Source organism: Salminus brasiliensis, chromosome 1, assembly GCF_030463535.1.
Source record: "Salminus brasiliensis chromosome 1, fSalBra1.hap2, whole genome shotgun sequence".
Classification (NCBI taxonomy): domain Eukaryota; kingdom Metazoa; phylum Chordata; class Actinopteri; order Characiformes; family Bryconidae; genus Salminus; species Salminus brasiliensis.
The window spans coordinates 65597463-65619264 of record NC_132878.1 but is presented as its reverse complement, the minus strand read 5'-3'; the positions used below and the strand labels follow the sequence as shown (position 1 = coordinate 65619264).

Genomic DNA, 21802 nt, shown 5'->3' with positions numbered 1-21802 from the left:
TACCTTCAAGACCGTGGCGTGTTTGTGTGGTTGTTCGTTCAATGCTGATTTAAGGAGGGTTTACTTCGCCAAGATCACACGAAATCGAGAAACCAAGATCAACAATTAGAACATAATGTACTTTTTGTGACCTTATTATTGTTGAAGACGTTGTTAGGATTTAAGATAGCGTTACGTTTGAAGAGTCAAGGTGATGCCCTACCACACCATGTTTACAACGGCATAGCATGTTGGATTGAGAAGCGTAGCGAAGGCTTTTCATTTTAGACTTATTTGTGCTATTAACATTTATACTTTAACACCCTAAATAATAAAATCAGTGTTAAAAAAAAATAACTGTAATAATAAAAATGTGAGTGGCTGGCTGAAGTGGCTCTTGAACAGAGCCCATCGAGGACGTCCAGCGAGTCACGTTGTTAAACAAGGAAGCATCAGCAGCAAAGTGGAGATCAGGGTCATGGTCTCATTAGTTTCTCTCATTTACCGCCCATCATTATACAGACGAAGCTGCTATGATTTCTGGCCGTTTTCCGCTGCTGGTGCCATGTTTCTGCGTATGTTTGGCTGACTTTTACATTCTGGACGACCGGATCGGGCTGGGGAGACGGTTTGATGGCATAGGAGGCTTAAGCGGAGGAGGGGTATGTCATGTGCGCTGTTGTTCAGCTTGATTTCTGAAGCCCCACTGACAGCTGAGGTGTGTGTTTGCCCCCCCAGGCCACTTCGCGACTTCTGGTCAACTATGAAGAGCCTTACAGGAGTCAAATACTGGATTACCTTTTCAAGGTAGCTGCACAGAATTCTTACACTCTCAAAAATAAAGCTCTGTAATTAGGTCTTTGGCAGAAATAACTATTTTTGGGTTATTATTATTGAGAGTTGACAAGTATTTGTTCCCCTTGTTGTTTAATGTTTGGACAACGTTGATCTTCGCAGCCCAGCTTTGGAGCTTCACTACACATTCTTAAAGTGGAAATAGGTGGTGATTCCCAAACCACAGGTATGACAACTGTTAGTCTGTTGGTCTTCTCAACAAATGGTACTAAAGTCATTTTCTACTCAATGCATGAATTCTTTTCAGAATTTGCCAAATGTCCTTAGTAAGGTGGATTTGAAAGTCCCTTGTCAGGTGATCAGCCATTCCAGAAGTCACATGAATGTCAGGTTGTCATTGTCTTGACTGACTGTGAAGACTGTGTGAAGACAATAAGATCCTTATAAACCAAAACAATTGTGTGCTATTCTTCAACACATAGTCAAATCAAATTAATTCAAAGAACATTTATTTTCCATTAATTGCCATGCATTTGTAATTCCTGAACAGATTATTATATAATAGTAAACAGAGATATGTGACAGCCTTTTTAGACAGCCTAAATTAATCAATAAACTCATGTAAGTACTGTTACAAACAACATGAAATCAAAATGCACCTTTTTACCCTCGTTATGACTGTCTTCATGCTCCCGATCATGCACGATTTATCTTATCCAATCGTTAGAAACACATAAGTCTTTCTTTTCCGGTAATCATCCTTTAACCTCTTGAGACCCTGCGTCCTCATTAGGGGCCATAACATGATACTTCATTTTTAAAAACTTTGACCCTTTGGTCTCATATGAGGACATTGTTTTTTGCAAAAACAACTTTGTCTACAAAGTTTAGTTTTTATCCTACTAATCCCAAATACGCGAAATAAAAAATGCACACCAAGCAAAAGTTGGGGGCGCAGAAATTTAAAATGTAATGCTATTTGCAGACTCTGCAGATTTTCGAATGATGTCATACTGCGCCAGTTGACAGGGCAAATAATGTTAGAACCACTATTATTACCTCCACTCCCACCACCTTTAACGCTCTTGAAGACAGAAGTGCTTAGCTAGCTCAGAGACCTGTTGTTCAGTCAGAAAAATGTCCCTGTGCTGAAGGAAAATGATATGAGTTCCCTCCAGAACTGCAGTGGAGCCTCTTGGTATATGCAGCATCTCTCAGCACAGGAACTGAAGTGTGTTAGACTCTGTTTTCTCTTGTCAGTGCACTTTTGGTAGATTTCTTTCATTACAGTAAAATGATTATTATCATTTGAAAAGAAATAGTACAAACTTATCAAAGCTTTGCTGTTGAACTAAACATTTCCAGTATATCTGTCAAAACGCTCATCTGTCCACCCATGTGAATTTATTGTCTGTTACAGATGGCACAGAACCATCACACATGCACAATGAGAAAGATGAGAATTTTTTCCGTGGTTATGAGTGGTGGCTCATGAAGGAAGCCAAGAAGAGGAACCCAAACATTACTCTTATTGGTAGGATTTCCTTTTTTTTATTAATACTACAGCAAAAAAAAGTACAGCACCCCATGATGGGTTATCTGACATTAGATCTCTTGATTTTATTGAAGGCCTTCCCTGGGCGTTCCCTGGATGGATTGGTAATGGTACTAACTGGCCGTACACCTTTCCAAACATCACCGCTAACTATGTTGTGTCTTGGGTCATTGGTGCAAAACAATATCATAACCTTGATATTGAGTACATAGGGGTATGCATTTTCTCTTCCATTATGAGGTTTCGTCACAGTTTCCTTACAAGTGACATATATTCATATATAATATTATATATGTTTTTAATTATATACTTTATTTTTAGATATGGAATGAAAGGGACTTTAATGCAAAATACATCAGGGTAAGACAGAAAAAAAGGCCTAAATATATAATTTGGTATTTTGATTAATTGTTTAAAAAGAAATCTAAAATTAGATTTTTTACTGTTGTCTTTTATGCTTTGTGTTTTCTCCAGGTGCTTCGAGACACATTAGACAGAGCAGGTTTAGTAGATGTTGGCATTATAGCAGCAGATGGGAACTGGGATATTTCAAATGCTTTGCTGGTTGATCCATACCTCAATGATGCTGTTGATGTGATTGGGTAAGACATAAAAGATCATGATTAAATGTATTAATTATAGTTGAAGACAATGAAAGAAAATATAATAAAAAAAAAAATGATATTCAGTTTTTCTGAGTTCATGTCGGAGCAGAAGCAAATAGCAGAGCCACATAAAAACCAATAAATGAATGAAAGAATAGATATGAATAAAACAATTTCAGTCATAATAACATTAACATTAATATTGCCCTCTGCTAGCCTTATTACCACTGTTTGCTTCTGCATAGCTTCACAGTGGCATTTTAAGTTCTGCAGTGCTCTTTTGCCAGAGTTCACTACCCAGGCACCACTACAGTGAAGGAGGCCCTGCTTACAGAGAAACGGCTTTGGTCCTCTGAGGATTACAGCACATTCAACAATGACATTGGTGCGGGGTGCTGGGCTCGTATTCTGAACCAGAACTACGTCAATGGCAGGATGACCTCGTGAGTTAAACGCTCTCAGAATGCTCCTGACATCTCAGTGATGAAGGGTCTATGAATGAATTTGTTTGTAGTTTGATGTTAGTGATAGTCTTGTCTTGTAGGACTATTTCCTGGAATCTGATAGCAAGTTACTATGAAGATCTCTCTTTTGGCGGAGATGGTTTGATGACCGCAGAAGAGCCATGGAGTGGGAATTATGTGGTGGAATCCCCGATATGGATAACTGGTAATCGGCATACACATCAGTGATCCATATATAAGAGTGAAAATTAAAATGCAAAGTAGAGGTGTCTGTTTGTTATCATTATTGTAATAATTTATCATAATGCCAAGGTAATGAAATACTGGCCTTTCTCAGTGAGTATTTATTGTAATGTTAGAGTTTGTTTTTTTTATACAAATAAATGCTTAGCACTCAGATGAATAGCTAGACATGTACGTTCATATAGTTGTTCATGTATTTACCTATCATTTTCTCAGATACCTTTTGCTGGTATTGTACACTGCAAGGAAAATAAAGGGGTAATCCCTTTCTGCAAAAGTTATATTTTATAGTTATATTTTTATAGTTATATTTTAGATATTTATCATTTTTGTTGTTTTTCTTTTTAAACAGCTCACCAAAATATTAAAACATTAAACCGCACTTCAAACAGTGTGTTAGATGTTTTCAGGTATTTAGGAACAACATGAACAATATATGATAATTATCTTAGAATTTTCTGTTAAATTAATTTAATTTCAAATGTAACTAGAGAGTTCATCATGTTTTAAACACTAAGCTTTCTGGATATTTTATTCTGAGGGAATTCCTTTCTTTTTTTTTTTAGATTCTTAGTTCCCTACTAATTATTATACATAATTTTATAAATATCAATTATTTCTCATGTGATGAAAAATGTTTTAAAATAAAGGCATCTCTGTGGTTTAGCTCACACTACCCAGTTTGCACAACCTGGCTGGAGCTATCTGAATACTGTGGGCCACCTTGCTCGGGGTGGAAGTTATGTAGCATTAACAGATGGCAAAGGGAACCTCACGGTTGTGATAGAGACCATGGTGGGTGTTCTTCTTGTTGTCTTTTCTCTTAGTCCTGAAGGAAGTCACCAGTTAGTTCACTTTTTACTTAAGCTGGGGCTTTCCATTCCTCTTTCTGCAGAGTCACAATCACTCTCAGTGCATACGACCTCCACTCCCACCTTACAGCGTCTCCCCTCAGACGGCGACATTTCAGCTCAAAGGTTCCTTTGTGAGTCTCTCTGTCTCTGTTTAATATGACCAGACAGCTGTTTGTTAACTAGAAGGTTTAATTAGATGTTGCATGCTTTCTTTATTTAGGCAGCACTCACTGAGCTCCAGCAGTGGTACACAAAATTTGATTTTGAGACCAAAAAAGATGTACTTTTCAAGAAGACTGATCCCATAAAGGTGAAAATGATTAGTATTATAAATTGCTAAAAATAGCAAAATATATATTATAAAAATATTATAAAACAATACAAATGAATGTGCATTGTTTATACCACATTGTAAAGCTTTGTAACATTTATATCAATATCAATGTCAACAGATTCAAAATGGATATTTTTCCCTGACATTGGATGTTGATGAAGTTTATACAGTTACAACCATTGCCAGTGGCCAAAAAGGCCTCTACCCTGATCCCCCCAAGTCTGCACCTTTCCCCAAGAAATATTTTGATGACTTTGATGCCCGTAGGTTTCTTTGCAGTTTCTTTGCTCTTTTATTGTAGGTGCTTTGCTCTCTATATACTCCACACTGACATGTAGTCAATCAAACAAAACATGATTGTTGTTTTGTTAGTTTTGCACTGGAGCTATGAGGCTAATGTAGCACACAACCTTTTCGGTCAAACTGCATCCACGTCGCCATTAATGTTGCACAGACAAGTCAGAGTGCCTTGCTGTATGAAAAATGAACTAAGACCTCACAGTTTAGCTCACAGTTGAACTCTTGGGGCAGCTGTGTGAGCTGAGCTGTGTGCTGAATTCTTACTCCCCTGCAGGATCTCAGTCCACTTTCTACAGTTTACGTTCATGATTTATGTCGTATTGGAGCCATTTCTGCATTTCGGCAACATTTTCGGCACATTTTAGTGTTTCAGTGTTCCCAGCTCAAACGCACCTGACCCAGCACAGGAGGAGCTTGTTAATTAATGAGGGAGTTCAATCAAGTGTGTAAGTTCAGTAACAGCACCAAAATTTGCATAGTGCATGGTGTCCCATTCTAAAATGGGGAGGGGGGGGGGCAATATGACGCTATTCTATCGTATCGTGATAAATTTTATCTTGATCATAATATGCTTTTCTAGGCATCTAAGAATCTGTTGTTACTAATGTTTTTAGTCTGTGATTACATGTATCGTGATAAATATTGTGTATAGTGAATAAAACTTTATTCTCTTATCTTTAAATATAGTGATATAGTATTTTTACCATATTGCCCTGCCCCAGTTCAGGTACACTATAGCTGGGCAGTATGGTGAAAATGTTATATCATGATATACAAAGACATTTTTCACAATATACAATATTTATTGCAATATTTTGACATGCAGACAAAATGCAACAACAGTGTAAAAATGGTAAAAACTGCTATCTAAGACTCAACCACACTGAGTACCATATTTTTTACTCAAAATATGCTGCACCCCATTTAATCAAATTGGACTACCTACACAATATCCACAGTATACTCATAAAAGCATATTGTGTACCACGATAACTTCATACCACCAAACGTCATATGATAAAACGTCATATTGCCCACCCCTAACGTACACACAGAAATTTTGTTCATTTTAAAAGTTTGCCACTACATGCCAGTCACTAAATCGCATCGACACAAGTCACAAGAGATGTAAATACATATTTAAGCATGTATTTACAGAAAAGATTTGTGTGACTATTGACTGGTGTTTGTTAGCAATATTCGCTCTAGCAATGTTAGTTCCAGTGCAAACCCAACAAAAGCAAAGTTTGGACACCAAAGATGTCTTCTCAGATTGACGACATCTGTAGTAAGCAGAAAAGTTTGCATATTTTACTCAAGAGGTGATAAAATACAGGAGCTTGATAGAGTACATTTCTGAAAGCGTGTACTCTTCTTCATCCCTCTTATGTTTAGGTAACCCTCCCTTCTCAGAGGCTCCATATTTTGCTGATCAAACCGGAGTGTTTGAATATTTCAGAAACCTCACAGATCCAGGGCCGCACATCTTCACCTTACGTCAGGCTGTCAGCCAGCGACCAGTTTCATGGTCTTATGATGCTGACCAGACCATCAGTGTTGTAGGAGACCACAGCTGGTGGGTTCCTCAGAGCTTCTACAGAGCATTTCCTCATATGCCATTATATTTAATAATTGAGCACGTTATGCTTTGACCCTTGTAGGTAGTGTTCTTGTAAAATTGTGGTTATTGCCTAGCCAGTGCCGTCTCATTCTGTTGGCAGTGCTTTTCCATCAAGATTATGCAAGTGGTGTGTGTGCAGGTGAATGTCCGTGTTAGCGATGGGTGCACAATAGGGTAGCTGAATTAAGAAATTAGAAGTGTCTCTAGATACTTTTGGACGCCTATAGATCATTCAGAGTCAATGTTTGCTCTCGCATGCAGGCTTTGGTGGGGCTGATTCAGTGCTTACTGTTTCTACAGGCAAGATCTGACTCTGTCCTGTGACATCTACATTGAAGCTGCGAATGGAGGTGTTTTTGTTGCAGCGAGGGTGAATCAAGCAGGAGAATCAGTAAGGAATGCCATGGGTGTCTTTTATTGGGTATTTGGAAACGGCACATACAAAGTGACCAATGATATAGGTGAGTAGCCCTTTCTTTCTTTCTTATTGATCTCCATAGCTTTTCACTAAGCATTGTACCTACAAACTCTGCTGACCATGGCCTCTTCTTATCTAAGGTGGACAAAAAGTTCTTGCTGAAGGATTATCAGGGACCAGACCAGGCGTATGGCATACATTAACTCTCACTGTAAAGGTAAGTGTTTATTCTTAGTAGGACTACAACTGTACATTCATTTATTAGATTTCTCTTGCACTGGGTACTTGGGTTTGCAAGTTTTATGCAATATCTTGGCATGTTCCCAAAGGTTCAATTTGATTAAATATTATTTAAAAAATGTATAAAACATTTTCACTGCTCACTGTTGCTTCCTGTTTGCACAACAAAAAACAAAATATAAAAAAATAAACTGCACAACAAACTTTTAAACATTTTTAAAGGAAATTTAATGTTAGAAATATGTTAAAGATAAACATTTGTTACTACAAAAGAAATTGACATAAGTATATATTTAGATGTATTGTATTTTTGTCATAATTCCTTATTAACTTGATAAATGCATTTATATATTCTATATATTTCCTATGACTTGATGATGATGTTGTTTTTTATTTTTCTTTGATGTGTCTTTTGTATGGGTTTATCTGTTTCCCTTTGTATCTTTGTATTGTTACTTTGTTAAAAGCACCTTTGAATGACTAAGGACTTATGTGTTCTATCAGGGTGATTTTGCATTTGGGATGCTGAATGGTTATCCTTTATGGAAGAATGCTGTGGTACTTCAACCAAAGAATGGCTGGGCTGCAATAGGGACGCATTCTTTTGAATTTGCACAGTTTGATAACTTCCTGGTGGATGCAGACTGATCTCCAACTACTTTTAAAGACACTCAGAATGTGCCTATATGTACTTCATGTAAATTTGAGAGTAGATGCCAAATCAATGTTTTCAGAGTTTTGAACAAATTAATAATTTGTGTTAATTGATGAGTAAATCGATTTACTGATTAATAAATAAATTGATGAGAGAGAGAGAGATCTTTAATATCACTGTGAAAATGTATTTTCTTTTTTGTATTTTGTGTTTTGTAAAGAGATTCCTCATAATAAAGATTTTACAACTCAAAAACATTGTAACTAATTCAGACTATTATTTATTTGATCTATTTTAATTAATTAATTTATTTATTTATTTTACATTTTTTACATTTTACTACACATTTTGCCATTTGTTGCTAGTTTGTCACGCTTGTCGCAACATTACAGTTCTGTCCCTCGATGTAAGTTAATTCTACTAGATGACAGATGATTAAGGACACAGGGAAACCAACGCAAGTGTCAAAACTGGGCCTTTTCCCCCGTTATGTTCATTTTAGCACTAGAAACCATTCACTAAAATAAACAGAAATGAAATTTAGTTAATAATTTAATAAATTAAATTAATGATCTGCTGATTTTTTTTTCTTAATCCGTCTTTATTATCTGGCTAAATGTATTTCTAAAAAAAACATGAATTTAAAACTTAAAAGTCGTAGCTATGCAATATCTTGCCACATTCCCCAATGCTCAATTTTAGTACCCTTACTATTAAAAATGTTACAGCAGCTAGAATAATTTAATAAATATATCATTAACAATCATCCTTGTGCCAACAGTGCCCCGTTCAAGCATGTTTTCACTAAAAAAAGACAAAAATCAGCTCGTTTTGGTCTTCATTATCTCGCTTAGTGTATTTCCATTAAAATCACCGTCGGTTTTATGAATTAATGAACTTTGTTTTGTTGGTTTTGCTTAGCAACCGACTGGACCAGACCACTTCACATAGCAACGGAGGGGGGGAGAAGCATGGCGAAGCGGTTTCAGCTCTCTAAACGGATTTTCATCAACAACATAGATTCATATTCATCCAAATACATCGCTAAGGTAAGCCTGCGCACAGCTCGGCCATTAAGCCCACCTTGCCTGCAGCTGTAGAGCCCTTTCTCTGCTGTGTTTGGTAGCACCTCTCCACCTGTGTTGACGGTGAGTCTCTGGAGGAGGATGAAGGAGCGGAAGAGGAGAATGAAGTTTCCAGAAAGGACAAAGATGGACACGACGAGCGCCTCCAGGTCGTTGGAACTGTTAGAAATAAGGATAAGGAGGTGAAAGGTTTTGCGCTGGAGGAATACTCGGTGAGTCTGTTTACACCTGTTCCGATACAATTGGTGACTGCTGGACTCTGAGTGCGACCGTAGAGGGCGCTGTTCCGCCGCTCCGCAACGGACTCCCTTTAGATTCCCGCTGTGCTCCCTTCAGCAAGCAAGATGGGCTAGAAGCCCAACATCTTATATACATGATTCATCATATATCATATTTCTTGTGTATTGGTCGTGTCCAAAATGTGTTATTAAGCCTGGTGACCAATGGACAGTGTTATTTCTGTGGTGTGGATTATGTCTAAGTTTCCTGATGTTGTAAACTGGGAATAAAGCCCTCGTTTGCAGAAATTTGTGGAATTAAAAGACAGAACATGTAATTGATTCTCGTCGTCGTTAGATTTTCTTAAAGGTACCACAGCTAAAAGCTACCGAAAGTACAAGTGAGTCGCGTTGTCTGCGGGAGGCTGTCGTGCATGTGAACAGATATGGCGAAACAGCGCCCTCTATGGTCACAGGTTTCGGATCACAAAAAGGCCTCTTCAGCATTGGGCTGTCCAGCATGAAGGCTACTCCTTTTCATACAGCTGCAGGATTTGAACTTTCCGCAGTATTTTATGTCTACTTATCAAATGTTCGTGAGGAAACTAATCTACTTTTTCATTTTACGTATTAAAATAAACACTATATGTACAAAAGTTTGTGGACACCCTTTGTAAAGAATGCAGTCAGCTACTTTAGGTTGCACCTATTATAGACACAGATGTGCCAATCCACACACACACACACACACACACACACACAACTTGTCTAGTCCCTGAGGAAAACATTGCCAAAAATAGGACTCTCTGGAGCAGATAAACACCAAACCTTTGGCACCATGCCTAATGCCAGACAGAGGGGTATAAAGTCCCCCAGCATTGAGCTGTGGAGCAGTGGAAGTGTGGTGTCCCAATACTTTTGTCCATATAATGTAGTTCCTAACTCTTTTGTTCTCTGTTGTTGGTTGAGCATCTGTTCTGCTTTGTGATTGGTCATACCTCTGACTTTGATGTGTTTCACTTTTTATGCTGATTTTTGCTGATTGGAGACTTGAAGGGCCTATATCTTATGTTTGTGGGTTTTTTGAGGTCAACGTTTGTATACCTCCTTTTAAAATGACTATTTTCCTGTGTCCCCGTTTGGGGAGGGTGTCATCAACAGTCTTTATAGCCACAGTCCTGGTTAAGAGTCTGAATGGCTTATGCAAATAAACTCCTTCTTATACTCTAAATACTCTATACTAAGCGCTTCATTGACTACAACAGAGAGTACAGTCTGTTGCTTGGATGGCTGAAGTCCTTTACGATCTTGCTGGCCTTGGTCCAGCACTGCTTGCTGTAGATGGTCTGCAGGTCACAGAGCTCGGTCCGAATGATGCGCTCAGCTGAACACACCACCCTCTGGAGAGCCCATCTGTCCTGATTGGTGCTGTTCCCAAACCAGGCTGTGATGTTCCCTGTCAGGACAATCTATTTTATGATAAACAGAAATAATAATAAGGTCATGCCAATATGGTGGTCCATTATGTAAGGTACAGTTAAGTGACCCACTTTACCTGATGTCTTGCTCACTTGTACTTATCCTGTCATTTTTCGAACCTCACTGTTTCAGGCATTAAGCAGAGATGAGCTCCTGCAGTGCCTGATGAAGTGTGATGTTATTGTGTATAACATCTCGGAGGATACAGAAGTAATTGATGAAGCGACATGGGCAATCTCAGGTGACCACTGTGTGTCCTGTTAAAATGAATGTGGCCATGTATGGGTGTGTCTTACTTCATGGTGGTCTGAATGTTTGATTCTCTCATTGCAGCTCTCCACAGTGAAATCGACCACTTCAGATTCCCCAAAATCTTTATTTTGGTATCAACATTGATGACGTGGGCGATGACTAGACCAGCTGATCCTGTGAGTGTTGCACCAAATAATTTGTTACACATTTAACAATGGAACAGACACCGCTCAAACTCAGTCTTGCTTTCTTTCCTAGGATGATCCTGAGGTTCCTCTGTTAGAAGACGACTACAGACGAAAAAGATCGCATCCCAATTTTAAAGAGCAGGCCAGCGTAGAGAAGCTTGTCTTGAAGTTGGGGAAAACGGTTCGAATATATAACCAGTTTTTGTTCCTCTCATATTTATTCAGTCAGTTGTTTGACCTAACCTAAATAATATTTTCTTTCAGAAAAAGTCCAAGCTCACCACCTATGTTGTGGCTGCAGGGCTGCAGTATGGGATGGGTGAGGGTATTTTCCACTTTTTCTTCAAGGTACTGTAACATTTGTAAGCTACCTTTTGAGTGTGTTAACCAGCACTGTTTTGGGTTTAACGTCTCCATCTAATTCCACTCATAGAGATGTAGAAGATTCAAATGATATATTAAAGCAGAAAATATTTAAACTATCAGGGTGTTCTGTGTTCGTTTTGCCATTTTCTTGGTCGTACCCCTGCATATCTTTCCAGTTGCATGTGCTCTTTTTTGTTATGGTAGTGAGCACTGATTTCTTCTCCAGGTGTTTCCAGTCCTGTCCTGGTATAAGTAGCTCTGATAAGGTGGGGTTAGTTAGTTAGTTTTTAGAGATTGGCATATCACCCTCAAATCCTTGTCAAGCCCTGTCAATACCAGTACTGGTACTGAAACATCGAAAATATCGTCCAGTACTGCTACTTCTCCTTTGTTTTCTCTAAAAGCTACTAAACGTGAGCCACTTTCAAGTGAATCACATTAGTTGACCATCTAAAAGTGCCATGCTCAAACAGCTAACACAAAATCTACATGACCAGCATTTGTTTTTAGATGCCTCAGTACCTCATGAACCTGGCTCGTAACTCACTTACTTGCTCTCTCAGGTTTACCATGGGCTGACCAAAGTTAGGTCATTGTACAATAATCTATTTTAAACTCTGTAAAGTTCGACTTAACTGCAGTTGTGATGTGTTTATCTTGCTCAGTCCAAACAAATCAAAGTGAGCCCTTACAATTATAAAAGTTAATCAGCTGAGTGTGTTTGAAAGCGTTAAGGCTGACCTGTGAGATTAAACATGTTTCTAAACTAGAAAAGACAATATAATCCCCCTTGGCTTCTTACTAGGAAATTTACTATTAGGTTCATTCACAAGGTATTTTTTTTATTTGCACAATGTTGTGTTTTTTGAAGCGCTAACTGTGCATGCAAATAACAGAAAAGAGTGGTAGTGCCAGATTTAACAGAAACTCATATTATTACTCATATTATTATCATCTCTTATTTAAAACCACATATCTTTATTTTGCTCCATTTTATCCATTTGCTCTTAACATCATGGTAAATCTGATATTTTTTCAGATTTTTCAGGACTTTTTACTTATACAAAAACTGCAGATGGGATTATGCCATCTGTGTAATACCAGTTTGTGCTGGCATTGTCTTGACTGTAGTGATGTTATTGAAATGTAATATTTATCCCTTTCATTGTTTTTGTCTCAGGCTTCTTGGCTTGGAGAGTTGAGCAGCATCCCTGTTTTCGGGTCAGGCACTAATATCGTTCCTACCATCCATGTCTACGATCTGGCTGGGTTTGTGAAACTGATATTTAACTTGTAGATGTTGTCACACTTTATTTTATGCATACATACATATTTTATCTACTGTAAATGGACTGCACAATCTGCCTCTCCAGGATAGTACAAAATATCATTGATCACAAACCCAAAGCACACTACTTTGTTGCTGTGGATAACTCCAAGAATACGCTTCAAGACATTGTGAAGGTAACATCTCTTTACCCCCTTCATATCATGGAGTAAAAAAAGGCTTTAACCAAAAAAAAGTTAAAATCAAATGGCTCATATGGCTGTGAATCATGTCAAAACAAATTACAGCTGTTTGGCACCAAAAGTAGGCCTGTGTGATGATGACAAAATACAAGAGAAATTGAGTATTTTGCTCATTTAAAGTGATAGCTAAAGTTATTTAGACAGCATATTAATTCATCTTTTAGGCTATTGCATATGAGCTGAGTCCTGAGGAAGTCAAGAAAGAGGATGTGAACATCACGCAGGAAATTGCGGTATGGCTACTTTGACCTGGGAACACTTTATTCAAGTTCAGATAGTTTTGTTGTCCTTCCTCAATGTAACAGGAATACACTGGAAGAAGATGTTGTTTTTTCAGGCTCATGGTGCAACAGAAGCACATTACACAGAACTACGTACACACCAATAAACACACATATACACAACATTAATAAGCAGCACAACCATACACAGATGTGTCTAGGATATGAATTGGTATCAAAGCAGCATATGAATGGACAGAGTTTAGTGTAGTGCAAAATGTGTCATGCATGTGAACATGGATTTGTGAAAATGACATTTTTATTTGAATATTAAATCTTCTCAAGCAAACTGATCTAGATCACCTAAGCCTGAACCTCCGGATTGAGCAAGTTTTGCTGAGGGACACTTTCAATCTGCACTGGGTGTGTGAATCTGGAATAATAGACAACATCAGCCGTGTTGTGGAGGAGTACAGACAAACCAGGTGTCTTCTAGTGAGTAACAGTAACTTACAGTAACAGTTGTTCAGTTAAAGTGTATACAAATGCACAGATGCCTTGTGATTGTGATTTGAAGGTGAAGTTATTCAATAATGTTTAATAATTCAGTTATACTCATTCAAAGGAAAGCCCAAAGTAATCTTCAGTAACCTTTTAGCCAAAATGAAATTCAGACTATTTTTGAAAGTAAAATAGTTCAAAGAATTATTTATTGTTTATAAATTGTCTACATTGTAAACATATCCACCTGTAATGTATGTATTCAGTGTATTTTTAAAAATGTATTCTGAATTGTATTACAGTCATTATTGTATTGTAAGTTGTTTTGCAATATTAATAAGATTAATTGACTTTTCTCCAGCCAATCAAGATTTGTCTTCTTGGCCCTCCTGCTGTTGGGAAGACTTCAGTGGCAGCCCAACTATGTAACCATTATAAACTCCATCATATCAGAGTCAAGGATGCCATTGAAGAAAAAATGAAACATCTGGTCAGTGTGATCCAGTGTCTTGGATGTAACATTTTAGTTTGTCCCAAGCTTTTTACCCTCACCACTGTGTTCTGTTTTAGGTACCGATGTACACTGTATGTCCAAATGTTTGTGGACACCCCTTTTAATGAATGTATTCGGCTACATTAAGTTGCACCTGTTTGCTGAATGCAATCCAATTCTCACTGCAATGCTCCAAAATCTTGATTTCAGAAGAAATCCCAATACTTTTGTCCATATCATGTATGTTTTGAAGTAGTAAGTTAAACATGAGGATATTTTTGTAATAGGAAGAAATGCTTCAGTGCAGTGATGGAGACTCTAAGAATGATGACGTGTTACAGGGAGCTCAGGAGCTGCTGGACTCTCTCAAGGACTGTCTGTCTCAGAATACTGGTGCAGTTTCCTCTTTCTATAAACTGATTAACAACATAAACAGTTGGGTCATGAATTGTGGGAAGATAATCCGGTATTTCAGAGTATGAAGTAAAATGATGTTTGTTTGTATAGAACAACTGGACAACCAAAATGTGTTGCGCATCATCAGAGAGAAGCTCAGCTCAAAGCCTTGTAGAAACCAAGGGTTCGTATTGGATGGCTATCCCACTACATATGAGCAAGCTAAAGAACTCTTCTATGGTGAGGCACTTCTAACATTGTGATAAGTTGGTATGAAGAAGCAGGAACAGGTTTTTCTAATGTAGTTACTGACTTTTTATTTTTAAAATGTCAAATGCGTCTCAGATGAGGACATGGAACAGAGGGACTCCAGATCCAAACTGCCAACATATAACACAAAGATAATACCAGGTAATGTCAGATAATGGTGATGCTGAAATAAAGTTGAATGTAACATAAGATAAGATAAGATATTAACAGAATCATTTACAGTAGTTACTCACTATCTGCAATGGTAGGCCCCGAACCCACTACGAAGACAAGTGGATATGATGGCTGGATGGATAGATACTTACAGAATATTTCATAGTAGTTACTAACCAATTCATAGTAATTATTGAATAATTAATGTTATTTACTCCATACTTCAATGTAGTTACTAAATCATTTATAGTAGTTAATAAAACGCATGACAGTAATAAAAAAGATTCATACATGAGATACTGAATAATTTACAGCAGCTTTTTAATTTTATATTTATATAGTAGTTACCGAATAATCCATATTTGTTATTGAACAATTTATATTAGTTAATAATAACTCATAGTTACTGAATAATTTGTAGTAGTTGATGAATATATTTTATGGTAGATGCAGAATAAGTCACAGAATAATTCATGGTGATTACTAATAATCCCTATTAGATGCTGTATATCTCATCATTCATTAATAAATGTTGAATAATTCACTGTACTTACTTAATCACAAATTAAGCCTGCATTCTCAAAGGGCTAAATCTGCCCAAGTATTTGTTTGGATGGTTTTAATTCTAGGCTCTAGACCAGTGTAAAAATTTGGCTCTGTGTGCTGTATTGCTCTCACCATATGGGGTTTTTGGGGCCTCTTTTTCTATAGAGTACATCTTCTCACTGGACGCCACTAATGAATTTCTAAAAGAGCGGGTTCTGCAACTACCACAGAACATAGCAGAAGAGATGCACTACACTCAGGATGAATTTCTGCAGCGCCTTTCTACATTCAGGGCAGAAAACACAGAGGATAAAACAGTGCTTAACTATTTTGATGAACTAGAGATACACCCAGAACACATAGGTGAGTGTCAGTGTCTCTACATGTTAGCTGCAATTCCTAATGCTCTTTAAAGCTTTTATGATTTGAATAAAAAAAATATGAGGCTAGGTTTCTTAATTCAGTTATTTAGTGTAAAATAAACATATTCAATTCTCCCTTTTCCAGAGAAGTATTGCCAAACAAACAGGACTCTCTGGAGCAGATAAACATGAACCTATGAGCACCATGCTTAATGATAGGCAGAGGCTAGGGGGGTATAGCCCCACAGAATTGAGCTGTGGATCAGTGGTGCTTCATCCAATACTTTTGGGATAAATTTGAGAGTTGGAGATGCTTTTGTTGCTGTATGCAAGCCAATTTTCACAGCAGTGCTCCAAAATCTAGTAGAAATTGTCCCTGGACAGTTCATCTAAGACATGTTTGGTGTCTAAAGTTAGCAAACTTTGGTTTCAATTTGGTTCAAAAACTGCAAACCTATCACATTATTATTATTATAATTATTTTTATTATTACAATGAAAGAAAACCTTTACGTTACCAATTGTACTTCACTTGCTTAAAGGGTTCTTTAGTAAAGACAATCCGTCCATGTCAAACAGTGGCAAATCAAAGTACCATTTGGATGCTTAAATGATTTGTTGCCTGGTTTTAAGATACTTTTTTTTTTTAAACGGTTAAATGTAGCACCAAAAAACATTCCACTATTGATAAGTTGAATTATTTTGGCACTATACTATATTTAGGTACTATATTTTTGCTTCGTGAAACCTTTTTTAAGCATGCCATTTTCGTTAGAAGCAGCCATCATGAATCCTGAAACCTTTTATTGAGTGGAATTCTAATGCAGACAGGGCTTGGTGTTATTTTCCAGAGGTCAGCAGCACTGATGATTCTGAGAATAAGGCTGTGATAAAGAAGATAATCCAGGTAGTAGGAGGTGCAAAGAACTATGGCCCCACCCCTGAAGAACAGGCTGAAGAAAGGAAAAAGAAAGCTGTGGAGAAAGACCAGCAGCTTATACGGGAGGCAGCAGAGAGGGAGCTGAGAGAGGCTGAGGAGAAGGCTAGAATGAGTGCCCAATTGGAAGAATGGGTAAATCAGAGACTAGTATTACCAAAAATGCTTCTCTTATCCTAAACCTGATTTTAGCTAGTATTGCGTATCTTAAATTCACAGCAGTTGAATGGATCTGGTTGGTTGTCCAAATGTACATTGTTTTATTTGAGTATAAGCCAGGGCTGGACTGGGCACTAACTTCAGCCCTGGATGTTTATCTAGACTGGAAGAAGCTGTCCAAAAAAAAAGGAAAAATTACATTACAGTTACACAGTTTTTCTTCTGAAAAATGTAGTCGATCAGCCAAACTTTGAGCTGGAGCTATAAGAGAAACGTAGCTTGTGTACTTTAGCTAGCATCACAAGTGTGATGATTTTGGCATGTAGCTAACTGTTGGGGTATGAGCTTCTTTTATTGTTTTAGTTGCATTAAGCTCATAATTAGTTTTAAATACATTTATTTACAGGACTGTAACAATACAGTGTACAAACCTCTCAATTAATTATTCATTGATAAGTACATTTAACAGAGTGGGGCAAATAACAAACTCAGCTTAATATTGAATGCACTGCAAGTATTAAAAAAAAACAAAAGCACAAGGGCAGACAAATCCTGTGGATATCTAAAAATAATCTGCTTTATATTTTCTAGTTAAAAGATTAGGATTATCAATGGATTATCAATGATTGCCCTATTGCCAGGCCTAGGGCATTCCGCCATGCTTTTCTGACCATAGCTCATAATAGATATTGAGAACAAGGAGAAAAAACTTGTTCCTTAAGGCTAACATGTTTTAATACAGAGCACATTCATAAAAAATATCATACTTACATAGTGTTGAATACTGCTGTATCAAAATGTGGATCTATATCATGTGTCTACATATGAGACACCACCAAATTTTTCAAGAATCATATCTTATATGCTGCACTGGGACTGGTCAATGTTGTGTCTGAAGCTGTTGTGTCCCTCTAGAACCAGAATATGAAGGAGGTGAAGAAGCAGGAGAGTGAGCTGCTGGAGGCTCGCTCCCTTCCCTTGAGACAGTACCTGATGAAGTACATTATACCAACAGTCACTGAGGGCCTGGTGGAGTGCTGCAAGGCTAAACCTGACGATCCTGTTGACTTTTTGGTAATACCTTTATTTTTTATCTCTTTTCTGCTTTTTGTCCATTTCACTGTTTAATATATATATATACATCTGAGATTCTATATTTTTTACCTGTCTTATAGGCCGAATACCTTCTCAGGAACACCTTGGAAGACTAGTCTTCTGGTCTTGACCTGACCCAAATGGAAGAATGAAGAATATTACCTGATTACCTGATTTCCTGATTAAAGTGTTATTTCTCATGAGGCGGTTAACCATTTTACAACAATTCACCTTGTGATCATATGATAATGATCAGTTCTAATAACTCAAGCAGCTGTTACAACCAAACTGATCAAAAGGAATAGTGTAAATCTGAGAGCAGATTATTAAATTAAACTTTGAACATCATAACAAAACAACAAGGCAATGGTAGAACAATAAAGTTTACTTATTTAAAGATTACTTATTTGTTTTTCATTCCAGTGTAACCAGTATGTAAACTTTACAACAGTTGGTGTGTTTGATGACTAATCACCAATATAAGTAATAAACTCCACAATTAATTTCCCAGTAAAACTAATTATTAATAAAATTGTTTTTTAAACAAAGGCAAAGGAAACATACCTTTTCTACCACACATCAAACATGGCATGTAATAATGTACATATTGTGTTCATTTATCGTAGAGCACATCAGATGTTGAAAAAACATATTAAAATATTTAATATTTAAAATATTTAATATATAACTCATTTAGAATTTGATGGCAGCAATGTATCTTAGGACAGTTGGGACAAGCAACAAAGGCGGAAAAAGTAAGTAAAAGTAAAAAACAGATGGGGGAGCAATTTGCAACTTAACTCACATGACTGGGTGTATAAGTATTTCAGAGAGGCAGGGCTTTTCAGAAAGCAAAGATGGGCAGAGGATGAACAATCTGTAAAAACCTGTTCTTTAATGTAAAATTCCTTGGAAGATATCCCACCATCTACATTATATAATAAAATCAAAGAGAATCTGGAGAAATCTCTGCACAAGGGACAAGGCCGACGGTCAGTATTAGATGCTTGTGACCTTTGAGCCCTCAGGCAGCACTGCATTAAAAAAACAGGCATGATTCTGGGCTGGAAATGAATGCATGGTCTTATGAACACTTCCAGAAATCACTGTGAACACAAATGCAAGTTAAAGCTGTATCATGCAAAGAAGAAGCCATATGTCAACACGTTTTTAGAAACGCAGCCGTCTTCTCTGGGCCTAAATCTCATTTAAAATGGAAAATTGTTCTGTGATCAGATGGAATTTAAAATGTTGTGGACAGTCTAGCTTGTTATCAGCACAGTTCAAAAGCCTGCATCTCTGATGGAATGGGGTTGCATTAGTGCCTATGATGTGGGCAGCCAACACATCTGCAAAGGCACTATCAATGTTGAACAACATATGCTCCCATCCAGACAACATCTCTCACAGAGAAAATCTTGCATATTTCAGCAAGACAATGCTAAACCACATACTGCATCCATCACAACAGCATGGCTTTGCAGAAGAAGAGTCCGGGTGCTGAACTGACCTGTCTGCAGTCCAAAAAAATCCCCAATAAAAAACATTTGGCGCATCATGAAATAAAAAATCAGACAAAGGACACTCAGGACTGTTGAGCAGCTAGAATCCTACATCAGACAAGAATGGGACAACAGTCCCAAAACTCCAGCAATTGTACGAGACGAGGGCATGCTACACAATGGTAGACAAGGCTGAGACAATTTCAGGTAGTACATGAAAGGTGGGATTTACTAGCCTGTCATTTCACTACTGGAATTCTTCATTGTATTAAATAGCACAATATACAAAAACCTACATGTATTATACATGCCACAGTCACGATTCTTCCTCCTAATCTTTAGAAACAGTTTTCTCTTCTCAGTCTGTTTAAAATGGGTGGTTTTTGGCTTTGCTGTCATAGCCCTTTATTACTGGTCAATTTTTGATACAGGACTGCTGTCTTGATACTGTTTTTGCCTAAACTATTCAGAAGATTTAATATACAATTATTTTAACCCAGCCTTTAGGCATCATTATTACCTTGACAAGTAAAAATCTAATTTGCCTCTTCTAGACTGGAGATTAACTCAACTAAAGAGGCAGAAAGATCAGATACTGTACTATAGTGAAAGTATGGATACTGTATCACAATCTAACTCAATTAAAAGAGCAGAAACTGTCCTATAGTGAAAGTATGGGTACTGTATCACAATCTAACTCAATTAAAAGAGCAGAAACTGTGCTATAGTAAAAGTATGGGTACTGTATCACAATCTAACTCAATTAAAAGAGCAGAAACTGTACTATAGTGAAAGTATGGGTACTGTATCACAATCTAACTCAATTAAAAGAGTAGAAACTGAACTATAGTGAAAGTATGAGTACTGTATCACAATCTAACTCAATTAAAAGATCAGAAACTGTACTATAGTGAAAGTATGAGTACTGTATCACAATCTAACTCAATTAAAAGAGCAGAAACTGTACTATAGTGAAAGTATGAGTACTGTATCACAATCTAACTCAAGAGAGCAGAAACTGTACTATAGTGAAAGTATGAGTACTGTATCACAATCTAACTCAAGAAAGCAGAAACTGTACTATAGTGAAAGTATGAGTACTGTATCACAATCTAACTCAATTAAAAGAGCAGAAACTGTACTATAGTGAAAGTATGGGTACTGTATCACAATCTAACTCAATTAAAAGAGCAGAAACTGTACTATAGTGAAAGTATGGGTACTGTATCACAATCTAACTCAATTAAAAGAGTAGAAACTGAACTATAGTGAAAGTATGAGTACTGTATCACAATCTAACTCAATTAAAAGATCAGAAACTGTACTATAGTGAAAGTATGAGTACTGTATCACAATCTAACTCCATTAAAAGAGCTGAAACTGTACTATAGTGAAAGTATGAGTACTGTATCACAATCTAACTCAATTAAAAGATCAGAAACTGTACTATAGTGAAAGTATGAGTACTGTATCACAATCTAACTCCATTAAAAGAGCAGAAACTGTACTATAGTGAAAGTATGAGTACTGTATCACAATCTAACTCCATTAAAAGAGCTGAAACTGTACTATAGTGAAAGTATGAGTACTGTATCACAATCTAACTCAATTAAAAGAGCAGAAACTGTACTATAGTGAAAGTATGAGTACTGTATCACAATCTAACTCAATTAAAGAGCAGAAACTGTACTATAGTTAAAGTATGAGTACTGTATCACAATCTAACTCAATTAAAAGAGCAGAAACTGTACTATAGTGAAAGTATGGATACTGTATCACAATCTAACTCAATTAAAAGAGCAGAAACTGTACTATAGTGAAAGTATGAGTACTGTATCACAATCTAACTCAATTAAAGAGCAGAAACTGTACTATAGTTAAAGTATGAGTACTGTATCACAATCTAACTCAATTAAAGGAGCAGAAACTGTACTATAGTGAAAGTATGAGTACTGTATCACAATCTAACTCAATTAAAAGAGCAGAA

The 21802-nt window shown here is 37.0% G+C and overlaps 1 protein-coding gene across 4 annotated transcripts; it reads left to right on the top strand.

Annotated features, from left to right (window-relative positions):
- The first annotated feature begins 85 nt into the window (after window positions 1-85).
- Window positions 86-18714, top strand: LOC140561664 (galactocerebrosidase-like). Of its 4 annotated transcripts, XM_072686898.1 has the most exons (20): window positions 7125-7211; window positions 7309-7385; window positions 8985-9112; window positions 9190-9360; window positions 10978-11086; window positions 11179-11273; window positions 11356-11466; window positions 11550-11633; window positions 12832-12920; window positions 13025-13115; window positions 13346-13414; window positions 13748-13897; window positions 14265-14393; window positions 14684-14789; window positions 14904-15032; window positions 15138-15203; window positions 15927-16124; window positions 16974-17194; window positions 18134-18292; window positions 18394-18714. In XM_072686898.1, exons 2-20 carry the CDS (start codon window positions 7358-7360, stop codon window positions 18427-18429), a joined length of 2169 nt encoding a protein of 722 aa, XP_072542999.1. In that variant the 5' UTR covers window positions 7125-7211; window positions 7309-7357; the 3' UTR covers window positions 18430-18714. The 4 variants fall into 4 exon arrangements, with proteins under 4 accessions (XP_072543014.1, XP_072543006.1, XP_072542999.1 ...); XM_072686919.1 differs by lacking the exons at window positions 16974-17194; window positions 18394-18714 and having other exon boundaries at window positions 18134-18264; XM_072686913.1 differs by lacking the exons at window positions 10978-11086; window positions 11179-11273; window positions 11356-11466; ... (11 more) ...; window positions 18134-18292; window positions 18394-18714 and adding exons at window positions 86-641; window positions 718-786; window positions 937-1000; ... (9 more) ...; window positions 4948-5092; window positions 6525-6705 and having other exon boundaries at window positions 7051-7211; window positions 8985-9282.
- Window positions 18715-21802: the final 3088 nt, after the last annotated feature.

Excerpts from the sequence above, each read along its gene's own strand:
- LOC140561664 (XM_072686898.1), top strand. The coding sequence starts at position 7,358 with ATGGCATACATTAACTCTCACTGTAAAG. Across the intron at positions 12,921-13,024 it reads CATGTCTACGATCTGGCTGG|GATAGTACAAAATATCATTG; the intron begins GTTTGTGAAACT and ends CTGCCTCTCCAG. Across the intron at positions 14,790-14,903 it reads CTGTCTGTCTCAGAATACTG|AACAACTGGACAACCAAAAT; the intron begins GTGCAGTTTCCT and ends TTGTTTGTATAG.